General features: G+C 40.3%; 1 protein-coding gene across 1 annotated transcript in view; it reads right to left on the bottom strand.

Moving 5' to 3' along the window:
• exoc4 (exocyst complex component 4) overlaps positions 1-22,248 on the bottom strand; it is a 112,034-nt gene that overhangs the window by 70,905 nt on the left and 18,881 nt on the right. The window contains exons 9-11 of the mRNA XM_034133411.1: positions 14,502-14,647; positions 14,166-14,254; positions 2,131-2,227 (exon numbers count right to left, since the gene is read on the bottom strand). Of these exons, the coding sequence (XP_033989302.1) occupies positions 2,131-2,227; positions 14,166-14,254; positions 14,502-14,647 (332 nt within the window). The remainder of the gene's footprint in view (positions 1-2,130; positions 2,228-14,165; positions 14,255-14,501; positions 14,648-22,248) is intronic.

Below are 22,248 nucleotides of genomic sequence, written 5' to 3'. Positions count from 1 at the left end.
ACCATGCTCCACCCTTCCACCATATTTTATAAACATTAACGCAGTTTTCCGTAATTCAGACAAACCAAGTCAAAAACATCACAAAAACTCTTAATAGACCACCACACGCAATAACTATTTGCAATCAAACACTGAGACCAGTTTTCCCGTATGCCCGCGCATTGCCACACAGTGGCTGATTTCCACTGCCGCAAACCCCCGACTGCTTCTGTCATTAAAGCTGCCATGAGTTGCATGGCTGGCTGCAGGAGGTGTGGTGATCCATCAGTGGAATGCCAGAGCTCCGCCATTAGAAAACCATCTGCAAGAAACAGCGCTTCATTGGCACTACAAGTCTGGAGAGGGCAAGTCAGAGGGAGGGAGAGAAAGAGGAGAGGGCCCTGTGTGCAAGGCAGTTTGGTGTGATTGATATGAGCCATTACAGATAACATGGGAGAGGTGGGCAGAAAGCTACTCACCGTTTTATTTTTGGTCATTTGTTCAGACAAAAGCTTGGCCAGACCCACAGTAAACAGGGGTTGGGCATGTGTGTCAGGGAGAAAAGGAAAGTGTTTAAGAGAGGAACTCAGGGCCAACGCATCAGTAAAAGGGACATAAACACACAGGCAACCCATAGAGACATGCATGCACGCACACATACAGACAAACAGACAGTCCTATTTTGCTGTCAAAGAACATCAATCAATCACACGAAAGGTAACATGACATCTGACAATACAGCTTAGGTTAGTGGAGATTTGATGAAGAGCAAAATGGATTTGATAGATGAAGTGCAATCTAGCTTAACTAAATTAACTGGCATATTTTCTCTGATTCCTTTTTAGAAGTCCAACATATCATGGTCAGGGAATACCTCCAATTGATTTTGCCAGTATACTTGAACAAATTCTAAGAAAACATCGGTCTGTATTGGCCAAGTATCGCTGTAATCACTGACTATAAGAGTAGACTTTTTAGAACCAACAGTAAGCAAGTTAGTTATCTCATGATAAATGTACTACGCAGTTGGCAATAATATAGCATTCAAGAAACTCTTGCAAAACATCTGTCAACTGCCAACTTCCAAAAAGAACACTTATCCTGCATTAAACCCCTGCAACATGATGTTCAAATTGTAGAAAATGTATGCCAAGCGCCATAGTGTGGAAGAAGGAAGCATCTCTGTTTAATGGATCCTAGAAGCTAATGTATCACTGCATGGAGGCCAATTCAATTAAAGTGCTTCACTATTAGATTTACACTACTCGCCTGGGACCACAGCGCCGTATAGAAAACTACCAGACGTACAGAAAACTACCAGACGTACAGAACAGCCCCACAAAGACAACCCTTCACAACACTCAAATTTAATGGGAAATAAAAGCGAGGGTGGTAGTCGATCCCAATTCTTGGATGGTATCAACAAAACATTTGGTCCTGAATGTACAGTATATTACATCATGTGTGATTTACGATATCCGACTAAACATTAAAAAGGTTGAAATCGATAGATGGTCACTAAGAGGCCGTGTAATATAATTACATTTTACTTGTATTGAGTCATGTCCCAGCCGTCATATGTCTTGAGTGGTTTGACCATCTCTCTCTGACAGAAGAGTATGACTGTAGTGGCACATGTGTCACACATGTATCTTATCAAATTAAAGGAATCCTGCCCAAATGTTTCCAGTAAATACAGCCGGTTGGGTCATCTATTTACTTTATTTGAACATTTGATTTGTACATCAAATGTCCTGATGTTATGCAGGACCGTAGCAGCTTTCATCTAAAAGATATCCCAGTATAACACTTAAGTTATAATAAAATGACATCTTGTTTAGTCAAATTGCCATGACTGATTTATTGCCTTGCACAAGCGGCACTCTATTGCCTTTGCAACAGTCAAATTAACAGTAACGGCTTGTTTGAAATTATAATTTGCTTGTCGCTTCATTTACCTCCTCTTAGACCACAGTCATCATACTCGTACACTATATCAGCACTAGGCGGTGTCTTATTGCAGATGAGTGACTGTAGACTTTTTGCTGTTGTGTGTTGCTGATCACATTCCTGATGAACTAGGAGCAAATCTTGAAACCAATTGCAAATAATGTTTTGTTTGGATCTCAAGTGTATCACTCAGTGCCTTACCTGAGGAGAGGCTGGAAGATGACAGTGATGTTCCTCGCTCCCGGTTTACACACAAACTTCATTTCTCCCCCTTCAATCAGGTTGTCATCAGCACCACCTAGAACACAGGAGAAAGACTTCGCTTAATTTAACATGACAAATCAGGCATGGCGATATCGCAGCAGGGGTGCTTGAACTAGTGTGCCAATCATATGTAAGATCTCATTTACATTTTGATGGTTGAATATGTGCTTCCAATCAATCATCACAATTATGTCCGTTTTTAAGAAACAAAATCCCAACTTATGCCAAGAGTGCTGCTCTGCAGATGACCCTGAACTCTGAACTACATATGATGTACCCTCAAAATCAACATACGTTTTCAAAATCTTATATTATTCAGAAACATTTCAAAATAATTAAGTATCTGATCAGTACAGGAGTAGAACTTCAGCCCTAATAAATCATTCAATCGGTGCAGCTCTACATCACAAATCTAAATTTCACCCACATGCTCACACTCCTCCATGCCCCTGCATCACTGTGTGGGTGAACCCCACAGCTAACAGGGTTAATCAGAAAATCATTGCCATGTAACATGCTCAGAGAGGGGGAAGGGGGGAGTTAGAGGGGAGGGGGCAGCAGACAGGGGAAGAGGAGAGATCATAGGGGAGAGAGAGAACACCGAAGCTCATTACCTCCACTCATCCTGAAGTAATCAATATAATTGATGGAGGAGAAATTGCGGCTCATTGTCAATACAGCTAACTGCAAAGGAAAATGATTGTCTGTCTTTGTCCGTGTGTGTGTGTGTGTGTGTGTGTGTGTGTGTGTGCACATGTATAAAGGTTTTTAAATAATACTATGCATGACTGGAAGTGCACGTTACGTATATGTTTATAGTGTTCGAAAGAAAAGTTGTTGAATAGGAATAGGTGATTGAGGTCAGTGGGTAGAATTTCTGCCTTTATCCAGTAAAGAAAACGTTTTTTATTAGGATTTCTCAATATAAGGTTTATGGTTAAGTCCCACACCAGTAACATACACCCACATTTGGACAGGCAATGCAATAGATAACTTTCTTGCTTCCAAACCAAGGGATTCTGATATAATGCACAAGCTCTTGTATGGGAAACCTTTAGGAAATAGCCTGTTACTTCAAATAATGCCATCAAAAAGGTTGAAATTGTGTTCTTTTTCAAAGAGGTTTAATTTCCATGTCCAATACGACCTTGTGAAGCGTGTGTGATATAACACAAAGACACTACGGCATAGTGCGCAAGCCTGTTCCGCATTACCTGCCCCGCCTGCATAGCCTTGCATTCAAATGCATATCAAGCCATTGTTCCCTGTGCCGGGCTCCGTCATACATTTCTAAAGGAACAAGTTTCAATTGGGAGACAACACGCTTCGTATTTTCATTAAAATGACAAGAAAAGCTTTCAATCCATCCAAAACTTTCAAATCAAGGGTTTCTGATTCTGATCTGTTGCCATGAAATTCACCTGCGCGGTAAGCCCACGTGCGCGTTGCTAAGTGGAGACAGGGATAAGGTCCAATTCACTCATACTCTCTTTTTCCATCTCTCCATCCATTCATCCTTCCTTTGGAGCCAATTCAATTAAGACTCAATTACAGGCTCCTAAACAAAGCTGCCGCCTACGCACTCTCCTGCTCATCCACCCTCTCTCCATCTTTCTCTCTCTCTCACTGTTTATCAATGTGGAAAGAGCGGGCTAAACTTTTGTTTCCTTGTCATCAACTTGCAAACACTCAAGTTCTCATGAATAAAATCAACATGTCAAAGACTCTGGGGAAGTTAGCGTTACCCGTCTGCTCCAAGAGCCACGTCAAACTTGCGGCAACTACACAAACACACACCAAATTGACTACCAGGCATGTATTCCCGATGAGAGTGACCAATTTAATTTCATGCTCTAAACATCTGCATCTGTGTCAGACAAAGGAGCGAGGAAGAGACCCCATTGATCCGTGGGGTCTGCGACCAGCTGCCAACAGGGCATAGCACTGATGAATATTAAATAGGCCAGCATTAATATGCATGGGGTTCTTCAGAGTTGTCTAGACGTGACAGGGTGGCTCCGGTTGCAGGTCAGGGTGCCACCGAACTGCTGCCAGCCGTCTCTCCAAACAAAAATGTGTAAAAGTGTCATTTTGTTTGTGAGTGTGAGTGTGAGTGTGAGTGTGAGTGTGTGTGTGCTTGAGTATTCCTTGGTGTTCTCTGGACGGGTGCATTTCAGTCCCTCGGTGTGTGGTCTGATCCAGGATTAGTAGGAGGGGTGTGTGGAGGTGTGGTGCTCAGTGGGACGGCAACTGAAAGCTGGAAAGGAAGTAGCGACACATTCTAATGTTGCCAAATCTGCCTGAAATCCCCCTCGAGGACCACTGCTCCGTCAGCAACACACACACCTAAGCAGACATGACACACTACTTCTGTCCATAAAAACATCCATGGATTAGAGGGGTACAAACAGGTACATATATGTATACACACAAGCTTCAAAAAAAGCACACCTACTTTTGAGTGTTGGACTGACTAAAATGGATCCACCTAAACTACACAGATACCATATGCTGACACACAGTCACACAGTGACACTCATCCAACCCCCTATGGTGCCTTAGCATGCGCTCCCCAGCCCACATGTAATCAAGTTGGGCAGTGACTTAGTGAAATTGCATTAGCTACACTTTCCTGGGTTTGATGAGAAAAGGGTTTGATCCTGTGATGAATTCCGGCCCTGCCCAGATTTAGGCAGGGAGAGAACAAAGGTGTGATGCCTTCTTTAACACACTCCTCGTCTCCCGGGAAAAGAGTGTTTCTGTATGCATCTGCGAGTGTGCCAGAGAGAGCGAGATGGGGAAATCCAGACAGGCAGGGCTGAGGAACAGTCATAATCCCTAATTTACAAGTGGTTTGAAATCGGTTTTCTGCCCGCCATCTAAATGTCTGTGCCTGTATGAAAAAAAGGACTGAAGTTAGTCCAACAACTCATAATTCCCTACTTGAGGTACATGTTTTACCAAATATGTCACAATTTATGATAATTCAATGATATTTCGGTGTATTGTACAAATATATAAAACGTTTCTTGATTGTATAACTATATGTTTTCAGTATGAAGCATTCTTCACTAGTCTTTGTAAAATGATGTATATTTTTGTTCTCGCTATTAATCATCTCTCCATATAATTGTATTTATGATAACGTTTCATGTTGACAATCATGTCTATATAAATATTTGTCTTCATTGTTTTCCTTTTACATTTTTTTGTGGCGGTTTTGTTTAAAAAATATGGTAGATGAAAAAATACACTAAATTTATATTTGACAGGTAGGATTCTGCAATATGGAGATTTCTCTACAGTATTAATTGTTAGCCTATAAAATGTCTGTGCAACTCATTTGATTAAAGCCCTTACTCTGTGCCATTAGCCAGCACTGCACATTCCATGCTAAATTGTGCGAATGGAAAGCAACATGGAGAATAATCCAATTTTCAACCTCAATAGCCTCATTTGTCTGTAGCTGTTATGCTATGAAAATTAGTTTTTGGTGTGATCAATTCAGGTGTTAAACTCAGATACATTAAAATGTGTGAATGCTTGTGACAGTATCATACTGGCAGCCGGCTGCATATTCACCGTTTTAACCTGCTGATCTAATAAAAGCGATTTCTATGTCAATAATGTATGACTCTCTGGTCAATTCCAGGCATCCTATTCCACTCAGACTGTCTTCATGTCTGATTGAGTCTTAATGAGAGCCTTCTATTATTAAAATTAATTTGATGGGATGGTATTGCTGCTCCACCAACCAGGACACCTAACCCACCTCTTTGATGAGAATAAACGGTATAAATAAATAATAGTATAAATAAATTCAGGTGTAAATTGAGCTGGATTAATAATTAAAAGCCTCACTGTGGCACGCAATGAGTCTCCATGGTCTTGAGTTTAATGAATGCACATATGCCACTGGTGGTATGACAACAATGCACTTCAGTAGCAGAATGAATATTAATTTAGGTGGAATGTCTCTCTGAAGACACTATGAAGACTCATCCTAATTTACCGGACATTATGTGGGGGAGGGGGGCTTTGAATAGCTGGAAATGTATGTTTGACATTCAAACTTCAGAAATGACAGTAAAGTTTAAATCTGTTATAAATTGCAAATGGTGGCAATTGAAACAAACTGTGTGCAGTCTTCCAAAACTTGGTGATATAATCAAGATTCTCCTTTTCACATAAATAAGACGAAAGACCCATTGCAAAAGCTAAAACCTACCTACCTAAACAAGGTACCTAAGAAGAGATAAAAACGGGGTCTGAAGTCATCACATTCTGTTGAAATGATCTTCTAGGGAGAGTGGATATATGTAGAAAATGTCTTAATAAACCATCAAAGTTTTTTCAGTCAGGAACGTAGAAGTGGACCAATTAACCTACAATACCTTTCTATGCAATTAGCGTGGCTAACAAATCAGGTCTTTTTCATGACTACCCTGAAAAATGGCACGGCAGTCCTGACTGACAGTCAACAACACCACCAGGAATAATGTGTACCAACCTGACTGCAGACACTGCTGATACAACCATTAGAAAACATCAGTAACATGATGAAAGACACAAGTCACAGGCGATAAAATATTCACTAAAACACAAGGTATTTCTTTAACAGCTCCTATCACAGAAACAGTTCCTCCGAGTCTAATTTTGTAATATTTTAAGGAAAAGCACCATCACTTCGCTCACTCTGAGCATCAAGGGTGATAAAACACTCTTTACTGCCGTGGTGTTTTGAATCTATCAACCATAACAAAGAATTATCTCCGAGTGATTGAGCACATGCATGTGAGTGTATGTGTGTGTGGATAAAGACCAGGAGAAGTAATCGGCCATAAAACTACGTTTCATCACATCTCTGATTGGACCCAGCAGGGAATCAGACAGCACATTGAACACCTCCTTCTTTACCGGAAAAACCTGTTGCATGCTGGGTAAGCGAGAGGTGAGTGTTTATCTGTCAGGCTGCCAGTCAAGCTGCTAAGATGCAGGTGCCAAGGTCTCTACAGCCCCATGTCCCACTTGCCCTTCTTCTTCCCTCACCCCCTCCCTTTTCCATTTGTCCATCCCTCCATCTTCTCCAATCAGCAGGTCTGAGATTAAAAGTAAACACAGAGATGACAGACAAAGCCGCCAATAATGACAAGACCAATGCTGATTAAAATTAGCCTCAGGTTGTGAAAATACACCAAGCTCTTTCCCTCTGATTAAATGTCTGCACTGTGTACACTATTACAGCCTTGTTCTATTCTCCTCCTGTTGTCCTCTGCATCCCCACGTCGTTTCTATTCCTCCTGCACGCCACGCTCAAAATCTGTCGTGTCAAAACACTGACTTTAGCAATGTTAAAAGTTTTATCTCACTATGACCGTCTGAGATAAACATCCTTTCTGAAAAGATTACATTTGGATTTCACAGCTTTACTATAATTTGCATTGGTCATATCTGATGTTTGGCAATGAGATTCAAATTTATTTATTTTATTTTTTGTGGTAGTGTGCCCTTTTTTGACACAATAAAAAGCACCGAGTGAATAATCCTTTGTCTGGTTTCCGACAGTGATATTTATGTGCACACTTTTGGACAATGACATCAAACTGTTTTTATCGATTTAAAAAAAATATATCCACAAAGAAACTCACAGCCAATATCACATGCAACAATAGCAGTGTCAACAAACATACCCAAGTGAAATAAACACATTTCATATTTTAAAATACAAACTTTAGTTTGACCCTCTAGTTCGAATAACGTTAGTAATTTGTCAACTTTGTCAGCTATTTAAGTTGAAATGCTATTATTGCATGGATAGAGTAAGTGTATGAGACATGCATGCAGTGTCTAATGTGGAAGTGCTTTGGTTAATGGAAGAGTGATTTTGGTTGACATCCAGTTTTGCTCCTGGGTTTGTACCAAGTTTTTCCAGCAGGTGTTGCTGGCTTTTGTTTGGATAATTATCTGTGATTCACGTTGTGTCCAAAAGTAAAGAGCCATGATTGCTAAATGAACTGAAAAACAAGATGCAAAGTACAATATCCTGGCATTGATTCTGTAGAGCGCTTTCCCTAGGTTCACAAATGTTTGACATAATAACAGTGAGTCAAATGCTGGCAACTGTAGTCCGTCTGCAATGTATTATCCATTATCATGCTTCTATCTTCCTAACCAGGGTCCTGGTGAGGTACAATACAGTAAAATCCTGATATCATTATTTCCAGCCACAGAGCATTTTCCACACTGTCTGTATGTTCCACTCTAATTTCAGCACCAGAGCTCCTGTAATCCAATCACTGGTCCCACAGCAGATGAGAATCCAACTGTGTGTGTGTGTGTGTGTGTGTGTGTGTGTGTGTGTGTGTGTGTGTGTGTGTGTGTGTGTGTGTGTGTGTGTGTGTGTCTCTTAAGAAAGGAGGAGAGGGGAATCGTATCTCTAGTGTTTGAACCAATCAACCTTGCTGAAATCTATGTTGGAGCAAATTGAACATGATGAGCCCAAGCTAACGTACAAATAACTACTGAAAGCAAAGACATCTGCAGCAGTGTGTGTATGTGTGCCTGTGTTTTTTCCCCACAATATGCAGAGCTGCTCCATATTTGCTTTCATGCTGAACACAAATAAAGGCTTTTCACAGTAATAGCCTGTCAGGTAACAGAGGTACCTTGCATTTTTATCTACAAACCCAGTTATGTCGCTGCTGGAACAAAGTGATTTATGAAGGTCTGGCACCTGTGCAAGAGGGGAAACATGTCATTTGCTAGTGGCATTCCTGCGGTGTACAGGAGTAAAGACTCGGCTACAACATGTCATTCAATTACAGCATGTCGGACATGTCACTTATGACATGACCTGGCATGCATACTTTACGTAGTGGCCACTGCGTGGCCACTATGAAAACCCTCATCAGTCATTGACGTGACATGTGCCCTTTCTACATCACTTAGCTTCCAACGTAATGTTACACCAGGAGTAACAGCCATCTACTGTAAAGGACAAATGTAAAAACAGAAATGGTGAACCTGATATTTTTGTATATATATAAAACACTTTTAACACATTCTTCCCATTGAGGTAAGACATGTGAATCAAAAACAGTACTATGGTAACGTTTAAGAGTGTTCTTGCAAATGTCCCATAATTCTTTAACATTTTGAGACCAGGATCATTTTTCTGAAGTTTTGGAGAAACTTACTAAAAGTTTTGAATTATTTCTGAATATAATATAACCTCCTTTATATAATTTATGACTATTAAATTAAATCCGTTGCGAAAACGTTTTCAGGGGACATAAGGGTTATGAAAATAGTAAATCATCTTCCCTTTACAGCACACATGATGTAATATAGAGTTTAGAACGGCCTGAGGATTAGAAATGTAGAAATGTAATCAGTTTAAAAGAAATCCAGCTCTGTGGTTAAGTCAAATATGTTTGCTCAGACAAGAACTAAGCACCCTTGATAAAAAGTCTCTCTAATGAACTTTTAACCTTAATTCTTGATTTTGAATAGAACCATAATATTTAAACGTTACATTTAATATATATATAATTTGCCGGTTTACTTATGGTGAGTCTATATGAACCTACAACTTACTTTGACTTGATTTAATTTGCTTATGATCTGTTTTTAGTCCTTTATTAGTTCTTTCATGTAAGGAGACCTAAGCATACACCCGCACGAGAAAAACAAGATGAACTTTAAACATATTGGCAGAGCAAGAAAGCAAGAAGAAGAACAATATAAATAAGAATGCAAGGCATAGAATACGGCTTAGAGTCTTCGATATTACAGCGCCATAATCCTTTAATAATTATTGACGTTTTCACCACTTCCATCTCAGGCTCGTTTATTAATAGGATAAATTATAATTGCAAGGTCAGCGGAAGTCAAGTATTGATCACAGCCATTATCCTTGAAGTCCGACAACAAATGCAGGGGATGAGTGATTGGAAAAATAATTATTAAAGAGGCAAGTCAGTGATTATACTATAACAAAAGAGAGTGAGGAACTAAAAGTGGGCGTTGAATGTGGTAAGAAATAAAAATCATTTTTTTCTTGAGGGGCCCTCTAAATGAAAAAGTGGGGGTTTGTTATTTTCTGCGGGGATGTGTCTGGTCAAAGCTTCATCTAATGACCCCATCACCATTCTGAAATGTCCAAGCTTTTCTGAAACGGTCTTTCCCCTAAACATAATACCACACCCCCAGCAATCACGTTTCCAGTTTGTGTCACATCGCACATCGTTTTGCAGGAACATGCCGTTTGTGCTATTTCAGTTTTCACGCATATGCACACTTCTATGAACACGTGGCTATTAACATCTGCTAGCCCCACCCCTGATATCCCACCCACCATCATCTCCACCCGTGTCTCCCACTAGACATTTTTCCATTTGCACCTTTTCTCCCTCCCCTCCCCATTAAGGTGTACAACTCCGCTTGACAGGGAACACCACTTCTGGTTTCCCCCGGCAGCAGCTCTCTTCCTCCTCCTCCCCTCCATGTCCCTCCCTCTCTCAGGGGAACATGATTCTTTTATACATAAACAAGAAGCCCCTAACATAGCATAGGTTTGTTTTTTTCTCTTAAGGTATGAAGGTGTGGGCAGAAAGTGTTTGTTTGTAACTAGATTGCTATAGCGTAGGGGCCTCAGCCAGGGACTTCTTTTGTTTGCTGGACGCAGTGTAAACAAGTCAATTTGAATATCAAAAGGAAACAGGGAATGTGGGAAATTGATTTGCAACCGAGTTGATTATGAATACATCTTGGAAATGGAGGGAGGTCAGATTTGGGAATGGGAAAATATCTATATGCCTGAAGGAAAAAGGGGGAAGTCTATAGAGTGTGTGTTTGTTTACGTGCATATCCAGGGCAAGCGTATGGAGATAGGCAGGCTTTGTGTACGGCTGTCACATGGTGGGGGTGTCACTTCAAACGTGCCCCGGGGCAAGGCAATATCGCACCAAACACAATGAAAGGATGCAACACAAAGAGAAATAATATTTTTTTAAAAGGCTGTAAATGCATTACTGACTCGGCTTGGTGCAACACTGCAGTGGTTATTGAGATATTTTCACACTTCACCTCCCAGGTGACCACTGGGGTACTCCGAGTCACACACACAAGACAGAGAGGCGATACAATATCAGGATATGTAAAAGTCTTGTGGTTGGGAAACATGCAGAGGAAAAGGGTGGCATGGTAACACATGGAGCTAGAAAAAAATGTTATTTTCATAATTTATTCATAGGGACTGTGATTGAATCTGGATGGGTTCTGTGATTCTAAAGTAGTGGTTTGCCAAGGATGCAAACACACCCACAAACCCTATATACACATTCTAACAGACAGACAGCTGAGGTTCTGCTGTAAATATGAACACTATGCACATGCTGTAGCTGGCGGTCTCACTGCATACGCTACCAACACACATTCCAGATGTGGCTGCATATGGAGCTGTAATAAAGTCTTTAGATGAAGCATTGGATTAATTGAAGCGTACGAGACGTGCTCCAATGGAGGAAGCAAGCAATTAAGTGCCTGTGTGTTTGCATGTGTATATGAGGCATGTGCCTATGTCCCTGTATAGCTGTCAGCATGTGTGTAATGATATATGGAGAATCCTTATAACACTCGGGGGACATAAATTACAGATATTACAGATTAATTTCAAGCCTATTAGAGATATGGGACTCTAGATAGGCTACACAATCATCACACATTCTGTACAACTGCGGCTGCTGTGATTCTTACCACATAGAGATGGGAAACTGAACAAAGACGCAGCACAAAGAGCGTTGTTGCATCTGTATTTCTGACTTTAACTCTTTTCAGGGCATGGCCATTTTTCTTCTCTTTGAAGCGGTGCATAGCTGGATTTAAAACGAGCAATCAAATTGTTATTTCCGAGGCTGTGTTAGTTTAAATTTGAGTTATTAACTGTATTGACTTGAAGCAGACCGTTGAGGAAAAAAGAGTTTAGGAAACTCAGAGTGGAGAGACACACATGACTAAGCTTTAAGTGTTGAGTAATCCCACAGCCAGAAGAACTCATCAACTCAATCTCCCCTTCCTAACTCTTTTCCTCCCCCTTCCTCCCTACAGTAAGTTTAATTTGAAGAGAGAGAAAAAGTCCCTTCCAAACAGTCTCAATACATATTTTTCTAATTTCTTCCTTCAGAAATCTCTTAATGGCTTCTTCGCTGGACCCTGATGAAAACAATGACTTTTAACCTTCCTCTCTCTCCCTCCCTCCCTCCTTCCCTCCACCCTTCATCCCCCATCCCTCCATCACAGTCGACTTATTTCACTTTCTAAATGATTTCTTACTCCTTCAATCTCTTTGCAGCCATTCAGGGCCCGGCCTAGGCTTGTGGCCGGTGCGACGCATTGTGACAGGTGAAATGAAAGCCCACAGAAATCTCATCTTCTTATAAACGCTCGGAGGCATTCAGCCAGTCAAAAAAAAATAGTTTTTCCCCCCCTTTCTTTCTGAGGCGCCGACAGATGGAGGAAGAAAAACAGTGTGCTGTTATTTGAAGACCATTTGGGGTTTTCCTTTATCCACAGTTAATCAATGCTGTTCCCTTAGTACCGGGGGAGCCGAGGCAGAACATTTTGCATACATTTACAGAACAGCTACTGTATGAGTGGCTTTTTTTGTCAAAACTATAAAAGAACTGCATGAAATGCCTTTTAGAATTGATAATCGAGTCATTTCTTTGCTTATTTTTTTGTCAAATACCAAGAGGAATCTTAATTAAAACTGCATTATTTATCCCTAAATAATCATAATGAGATATGCAGATTTTGTCACAGGATGATTTTGTTGTTATTGTGTTATGGAGTCGTACTTATAAGCAAAAAGGATTAAAAGCACTTTGCAGTTATTTTCTCGCTCCATTTCCTACCTTTACTATTTATCCAAACAATGTCAATGTGGAGCTCGGTGTGAAAACAAGAATAGTAGCAGACAAACAGCGCTGTCAGGCACTGCTGATTGAAACCTCAAGGTCATAGGCAGAGAAACAGAGAGCAGAGAAAGAGGAGCAGAAGAAGTACGAGCGTTTTGAACTGCCTTAGGCTCTCCAGGGTCTGCAGCTCACTCACTCTGCTGGTGTGTGTGTGTGTGTGGTGTGTGTGTGTGTGTGTGTGTGTGTGTGTGTGTGTGTGTGTGTGTGTGTGTGTGTGTGTGTGTGTGTGTGTGTGTGTGTGTGTGTGTGTGTGTGTGTGTGTGTTGTGTTGTGTGTGTTGTGTGTGGTGTGTGTGTGTGTGTGTGGTGTGTGGAGTGAAAGGTTTTCAAGGCCTCTCCCTGTAGGCGGATTCTGCAAAGTCACCCTGCTCTCTGCCTCTCGTCAATCTCTATCGCTATCGCCCTTTTCCTCTCCACAATGCTGTTGTCCCCCTTTCTTTTCCTGAGTGGAATACTCGACCTGCAACACGCCGGTGCTATCTCCACCTTTTGTTATACTGCTCTCCCCACTCTCCTCCAAATCCCTCCATCACTCTCTCGCTGGATCCTTCCACACCCCTGTCCCCGCCTCCTTCCTGAAGGCGAAAAGACACCTCCTGTTGGCCATCTTTTAACAATCTCTGCATCAATCTGCCTTTATCCATTATTTCTTTCTGTTCAGTTGGCTTAAAGGTCTCTATTTTTTTCTACTCTGGTTTTTTTTTCTTACGCCTCTAACCTCGATCCCTACCTCCCTTTATTCATTTTTACCCGACCTCAACCTTCGCTCTGTGTTCCAGCTGCTCTTTTCTCTCCTGCTTTATTCAACACACACATCAAACTCTGCCCAATGTATTCCCCTCTCTGTCAGATTGCTCTTTCCCTTTTTCACTCTTCTGTCCATACTTTTCACACATTCTGCTCCATCATCTCCCCTTCCTTTCCTTCATCTCACCGTCCTCCCCACTCGTTTTCACTTCGCCAATCCAGCTGTTATCCTTCTTTCCCCCCTCCTCACCTTGTAATTCTCCACTCTTGCTGTAGAGTTCTCGCCTCTGCTCTCTCAAGTAGGCACTCATGCTGATGGCATGGGAAGAAGATTCAAACCTACAAAACACACAAAGAGTTCAACAAGTGGGAACACGGCACAGCAGTACAACATGGAACTGCAAAAAGGAATCTAATGGCCTTGAGACAGACCAAAGTCAAGTCAAGACTCTTTTATTCAAGTAACATGACATATATTTTATTTAGAGAGATTTCAATGTCACTTCTCTAACATGGAAGGTTATATATTATTTTCATTTTTGTAAGATTTGGTGAAGCACAAGGCAGAGAAGGATGTGAGCCTTACTTGAAGAGCGACTGCTTGGCCCGCTGTGGCTTCTTCTTGGAGAAAAAGGCAGCGAACTCACTGCCAGTGCTGGCGTAGGAGAGCTGAGCCGACGGCTCCGTGGCGCTGCGGCTGTTCTTCACGTCCAGATACTCCATCAGCAGAACCTGAACAACAAACAGAGGGCCGGGTCAAAACAGGAAAATAAGAAGCAGCTCAGTTTTAATGGGATATTGTTCTTTAGCAAGGTCACATAGGAGGGTTCAATCTTCCCATGTTCAGACTAAGTGCTTCCTAAGTGCAATTTTGTAAGATAGACAAAACATTTCTCATGGCTGTTTTTTTTTCTGCCAACAATTTGAAGCTAACAGGAATAAATATTTTATAAAAAACGTAAAAAGTATGTATGTAAGTTCAAAGTAAAAAAATAAATATCTAGCAACTCTATGTTGGTGAGACTTTGGGGTGCTAGTGAATTTATTTATTTGTTTAAGTTTTCCGCACTCTCGCGGGAATATCCGGAATATCTCAGCTTGAGTTTCACTTTCGATTGCAGGATATAGCCCAGCGCAGCACCTTCGTCACACATGTTGCCACTTGTTTGTACCATTTTCAGGCGATATAGAACAAACAATGGATGTCTTTTATGAACATTTATCCATGCTGAAAGTAGATTTAGATGTTTTAGGAGTGAGATAGAGATTATTATCCAATATATGCATCCAATGAAGCTTTCCATGAAGTCTGTTGATGATCAGAGGCTGTTGTTGGGGCTGCATAAACGTTTTTTTATTTTTGTTTTGTAGGCAGACCATGCAGGCCAGCCCGATGGTCACCAAGGTTCATGTTTTAATAGCATTTTTACAAAAAAAGCCCAGGCGAGCCTAACATGTGAAGAGAGTTAAACTTGGGCCTGCGACCATAGTTTTACTGTATTTTGTTTTGAAAATCCACAGCGGAGGTTTGTGTCGTACTACATGCGGTATATTTTGCATATCTCTCAGTAGCCAACGATCTGTGAGTCTGTTGGCTCGGACATAAACTCCGTAATAAATGTAGTCTACATTTCATAAGAGGTGTAAAACCTGTGAGCATTTTAAATCGCATTTGAACTAAATGCTTATATAATCTGTAGTTGTATTTGTATTGTTGATTTATTGTGTGAACGAGGCGATGTAGAGAAGGTTAAGCTGTCATTATTAGGCTGTTATGTAGTGTTGGAGTGGTGAGCAGGCCTATTGTTTTTGGATATTTGTGGAGTTAGGTGGTCCGTGAGAGTTTTTTTATTGGTTAAGTGGTCCTTGATATGAAAAAGTTTGAGAAACACTGCGCTAGTGGATTGTCAACGGGGGGAGCCTCGCTGCGGGGAAATTATACAGATGGCTGGTCCGCCCCTGAAAAATGTCTATGCACACGTCATTATTAATAATAATCTTTAAAAAAAAATGATTAAAAAAATAATTAAATGTTCTTAATTTTCAATTTTTATTTTGTAATCATCTCGCAACCCCCACTCGTGAAAAACTTTGGGAAGCCCTGTTCTAGAGTATAGCTAAAAGAACATTTATATACATTTACCATCAGATTATACCCTATTTTTTTGGAAGTCAGTACCAAACAAATATCTCTCTTCGTCATGTTTAAATAGCATTGCAGTATGAAATTGTAAACCTGTTCTTTGTTATTTAAATGCTTGGATTATCAGCTTTATAAAAACATTTAACTTGTTCTTTAACAGTTCTTGTGCCATATTACTGATACAAGCGTTAAGTTGCCATTTAATTTTGTCGTTTGTTCCAAGAACATTTTGCTGAATCATTCTTCCATTCTCATATAACATTTAAGGAAAAACTGTGAGAAAGTATTTTTCATCAGAGATACATATATCTACAGTAGCAGGTTTGGTATGGACATCTCTAGCAACAGGTGTTTTTATTTTGTGGCGTAGTAGCGCAGTAAATGCTTTCACAAAGCCTTTTCTAAAAAACTAAAGAAACACCAAACTTTGAGATAGAACAAAGCCTTTTGATGATGGGAGGAAAAATTCTTGTCTACCATTTCCCTGACCTGTCTGCATGATCCATGGTGAAATCCATCAACGTCCTATGCTTCATGAAAATCTTATCAATTTCTAACAATAGCTGAGGACAAGCACATTGAAACCGTGGCCAGGCAGAGAAAGTTAACTTCCTCTACTCTATCATTCTATCCGAACATTCCCTATGTTGCCTTCATTGGATCTCATTTTTCAAAATCTCTTAGTGCTTCATCTCTCATTTCCCACATTTCTATTTTCTCTCTGTTGCTCCGTCTACCTCAGTTCATCCTCCTCTTTCTCTCCCTTCTCCCTTCTTCCTTCTTCTCTCTGTGTGAATACATATGCTCTAAAATAGCCTTCCATATCTAATGGCTTCATAATTTAGCAGGGCCATTTAGCCTGTGTGTGTCTAAATCTGAGGCGCCGTGTGGGTCAGCCCAGAATGGAACAGGAGTAATGGCCGAGCAGATGGAGATCCATCCCGACCGTAATGATGCAATTAACGCTGCAGAGAGCTCCCTCGCCGTCATGCATGGGAAAGCCTTCACATGGTAGGATGATGTTAATCAAAGTGCACACACATGAACATACATGCATGTGCCCGGGCATGAAAAAGTAATGCAAAAGCAGGTATCTTGTGGAATGTTTTTGCTTGAAATTGAAATCAAATTGTGCATTTAGAGGCAATTGTTCACTTGTGATATGAAGTTAAAAGGAGTCTGGTGTTATAGCAACTGGTCACAAATGTAAATAAGCAAGTACAACACACACACAATCTTCCACCAAACATTTAATTACCCTCCGACTACTTCCCACATCACACACAGCGCTGGAGGCCATATCACACACGCCCTCTCACACTGGCAACACCAGGGCCTCCACTTGTCACTAGCCTCATGCTGCAGCTAATCCTATCAGTGTATTAATTACTAATGATGAGCCGATGGAGCGAAACCCCCACTTGCTTGCAAGCTAACGCCCAAGTAGACTTAATGAAATGCCAGCGCTGGGCTGATGAAGGGGCTCCGACCCTACTTAAATTGCATTAGCCCAGAGACAGAGTGAACTTTGGAGGCAATTAACTGGACTGCTAGGACAGAGAGAAAGATAGCGGAAGAGAAGGATGGGAGGCAGAACGTAACACGGAAGGAGAGATAAAGGTGCAGTTGTGAAGAATGGAAAGAGCAAAGGATTATAGGAGAATGGACACTGAACAGAATGTTAAAGAGAAAACGGAAAAGCAGGGAAATAAGGTAGACAAAGAGAGGACACAAGTTAAATCGAACTGTTCAAATTAACAGACTCTAAGTGAAGTTAAAAAGAAGGTTGGTTTCCCCTCCTCTACTTAGGAATCTCCAGCTAATTTTGGCAAGGGCAGACGTTTTTCACCTCAAATCAACAAAGCTGCGTCAATAACAAGCACTACCTTGGCTCTTAAAACGTCACTTTATTTAAAAGCCTAACTACTGATAATGTGTGTTTTCCCTCGTTACAAGTGGATTCGATGACAATGATTAAATATAGCTCAATCTCATTGTGCACTATGCAAACTAATTAGCAAGAATAACAGAGCAATTTCAGAAAAAAATAACCTTGGTTGTCAAGAAGGTTTCTCAGGTAAGTTTCTTTTTAGAAGTTTTATAATTACAGCAACTTCTTCAATTTAAGTCATTGTTTTCTTGAAGTCAATTATTCTTGAGTAGTTATATGAGCACTCTGGGGAGTGATCACTACTTCCTGTCAACAGCTCTTATCAAGTACCTTTCAATAATAGCAAACTAATTTCTACCAACGTTAAAAGTAATCACACACTACACTCAATGCAAACAAGGCACAAGCTAGATTAGTTGCCTAGCATTAAATGTTCCAAACATAGCAGGGAATCATGCTGCAAAAATACTATCTAATTTGGCTGGTAATCCATTAACTCTTTCAGAGTCAAATATCTGATTTCTGTATATTCAGAAAGTAGTAAAAAGGGAATTGGATTACAAAAAAAGTCAAGAGTACAAAGAGAATTCTGTTTCAAAGATATGAAAGTGACCAAAATAAGAAATTAACCAAAGTTGAAGACATTAGAAAACTGTATATACAGTAGGTGACAATAAGGACACAAAAGGAAGTGACAGAGGTACTGTAACACGACATTCTGTCAGTGGCTGCGGCCAGAGCATTCATTAGAGATGGCCCCCAGAGAACAGATCCAAACAGCAGCTATATCTCATTTAGATTAACCATATTTGAGAGGAATTACAGGAATACAAATAGTAGTGCCAAAAAGAAACAGAGTCATGTCTATTTTCAACAGTTCAACTGGTGTTTAGACATCAAGGGATCTTTAAAGCATCTTCTTCAGTATAAATGCATCTTGATAATTAGCAAAAACAGTATCTCCATGCCACATTAGTTAGGAGAACTTCTACTGTAACTTCCATTAAAAGGTTACAGAGTTGTTAGAGAAAATGGAGAGGAGGAAATGAACTGTCGGAATTCCCTAAAAATCAATATGCATGGGCAAATAAGTGAAATAGTGGATAAAAAAAAGGTGCTATGTACAGATGTGAGACTTGGGGCAAATGGCTCTTCACACCAGATACTAACCACGCTTCAAAGTTCACAACAACAGTGTTGGTGCATGTTGGTGGTGTACAGTATGTGTGTAAAGGGCAAAACGCACGTCTCTTTCCTAAGTATTTCCACCATAACTATTTCATGTCATTCGACCAAACAACAAACATATTTTGGCTCTTGAGTGACTTGGGTCTCTTCCAAAACTTAAATCATTCCATCTGGCAGAGCTAAGTTCTTCTCCAAAATAAAAAGGAGTAAAGCTTCATTTGAATTGTGCGTTTATCATTCATTTCAGCACTCGCACTCATTTCTTCCTAACTGATGTCACCCAGAATCAAATGCATTCCCATTATGTCTATTAGGGCTTTAAACCCAACCAATCGGGCCAATTAAGAGGGCACCACTCAAAGCTGAACAGGTGAGCACTTGCCGCTCGATGAACTTAGCAGTCAATTGTCTAAAATTGAAGAAATAAATATCGCTTTATTTTCTCTTTCCTTTTGTTTTCCTTCTTATTAAGTCTTAAAAGCAGCCGAGAGAACAACTCAACACTTTGTTCTGTTCTCAAGGCTTCATTGAAATTGGCTGTTTTCCCATTAAATCCCCTGGCTGGTGTCTTGTCACAAAACATATTGACTGATATCCCTCACTGCTAGCTTGAAGTGAGAGCCCAAAGTGTCCTTGGTCGTCAAACAAAGTGTTCTTTACACACCCCCTGTAATGATTGTGTTCCAGAAACTTCAATAACCTTCACAAGTTCTGACAGAGCTCCAGCCACAACTACTCCCAAAGTACACCACTACCGCTAACCAGTGGGGGTTCCCACCTGGAGTGCAGCGCATCTAGTCAATCTTTTGAAGGATATCTTGTTGTCGCAGGAAAGGAAGATGCGCCTGCTTGTTCGCACAAACCCATTTCATTTCTCTCTGTGTCCTTGCTGTGTCCCTACCATGCGTGTTTGATGTGAAAACAATTCTAGGTGTATTCATTGTTTAAAACAAAAGGGAATAGAAATAAAAGATGACTTTGAATAGTGTTTCTATGGATACACTCCTATAAAATATGTGAAATGCATAGATATATATATATATATATATATATATATATACAGCCCTGGCAATATTACTTTTCACATTTAATTGGTTTACATTATAAGTCAAAGTCAATTTCTCTGGGATGTTGCAGAGATAGACTGTAGTGAATAGCCTCTATCTACATCATTATTTTAATTGCAACTATAAAGTAATAAGGCATAGTTTTAAGTGAAATATGATCACTTAATATTTCGTATTTGCTATCAAAACAGCACTTAGTGTGAGAGTATGTGACATTACTGCTGGTAACATATTAGTGAATTATCTGGCAAAACATGTCAAACTAAATAAAAAAGCACAGTCCAGAAGCATCTTAAGATATATCCTAAGTTTATAATGTTGTACTAAACACGACATTATTGTGTACCCTTTCACAGCACAGAGTCATAAAGTGTATCAACAAGTCAAGAAAATGATGGCAGAAACATGAGCCGTTGATTAAGTCTCCAGTTTCTTAGCGATGTAGTTAGTATATGTTGGATGGGGGGTTGGGCAGAGAGAGAAGAGCTGGTAGACTTCAGCGCGCTCCAGCGATATGTAAATATAACAGCGCTTTGGAGGGCAGAATAAATGTGACACATTGATTAAAATGTTGGGCGAGAACAACGTAGCGATGTCTCTGCTTTATATCTAATTAAAAGAGATCATTGTCTTCTGGCTGCTCTCTGGCAGTTCAATTCACCTCGTTTTCACTCTGTTGATGAGCCGTGCATATTTAAGACACTCGTATATTTATATACTCTTTAGTGCCCCCATAATACCCCTCTTTTGCTGTGATTAATCTATGGCAATGAAATGACTCATTTATGAAGTCAAAATTAGACTTTTCTGAATCAAAAAAAGAGAAGGAGGAGAAAGGATCAGCAATACATATATAGGAAATATGAGATGTTTCTGCTCAAAATGGATGAAAGCAATGTTTTAAAGCTATCACAGAGGCAGGACAAATCACAGTACCGTAGAGAGAGAGAGAGGTCTTTCCTGTTAAGAGCCAATCGCACTCAATGACAATCTCATCAAAGTTTGTTTTTTCAAATTGTGCCAAATCATATCATTTTGGCCCCTGTTGCACATTTTCTATCTTTTGCTACAGAATAAAAAGTAAATGTTTGATTCCTCAGGTGAAGTTTCTATGATCTAGAAATCTCTTCTTTGTCACAAGGCAGTGTGACAAAGGCAGTGTCTATCCATATTTTTGAATTCAGACACACAGTCTGCAGAGGAAGCCACTCATTAAAAGTGTGATTTGCACTCTGGTCACACGCTCGCAGCAGACAGCGGACATGGCGAGCAGTCACCCGGCCACAAATCCTTGCAGAATGCGCAAATGCCGAGCTAATTAACAAACTCACGCCTCAAACCGAGCGGTCGGCGAGGTCAAAGGGTGACGGACGTCAGTAGTCACACACACTCATATAGACACTAATATACATTAAATAACACTCCCACTGGCTGGTCTTAATAAACATTTCATGGAGAGGTTTATGAACTGTGATCTTTTATGAACTATGTTATCCAATTACCTGAAAACGCATTGTGACTTCTGCCTTGTTCAAGATTAAAAGGAAACTTGTGGATATTCTTGGCTTGGCACCAAATGTTGTTTTGACTAACATTTACATGAAATTAAACTTGCTATGCTGACGGACTGCCAGGTGCTACAGTACTGAGGAAGGAGAAGCAAATTAATCATTATGGATCAAATCCAGTCACTGGGATGTCTTTGATATAACAAAGCTTTGAGGAAGATGATGGAAAATGCACTCATGGATAGAGGTAGAGAGTTGCAAAAGCATGCAGTGGTGAACACTAAGAACTGTTCATTCAAAATATGTGGGAATAATCAATAGATATACACACATTCTATAGAAAGCTGTTTGAAATGTATGAAGTAGCCTTAAAACACTGCTTACAGGATATTGATCCTCAGATCCTTCAGTCCGTTATGTTTTCGATCAATAACTCCACACTGAAGCACCCTCAGCATTTGTGAATGAGGATTAGAACCATTACATGATTCTTGCCTTTCAAAAGTTTGTTTACCTACTCCCCATTCTAAGGCTAC

Source organism: Trematomus bernacchii, unplaced genomic scaffold (genome assembly GCF_902827165.1).
Source record: "Trematomus bernacchii unplaced genomic scaffold, fTreBer1.1, whole genome shotgun sequence".
Lineage (NCBI taxonomy): Eukaryota > Metazoa > Chordata > Actinopteri > Perciformes > Nototheniidae > Trematomus > Trematomus bernacchii.
Note: the sequence above shows the minus strand (reverse complement) of the source record. Positions and strands in the feature narration are given on the sequence as shown.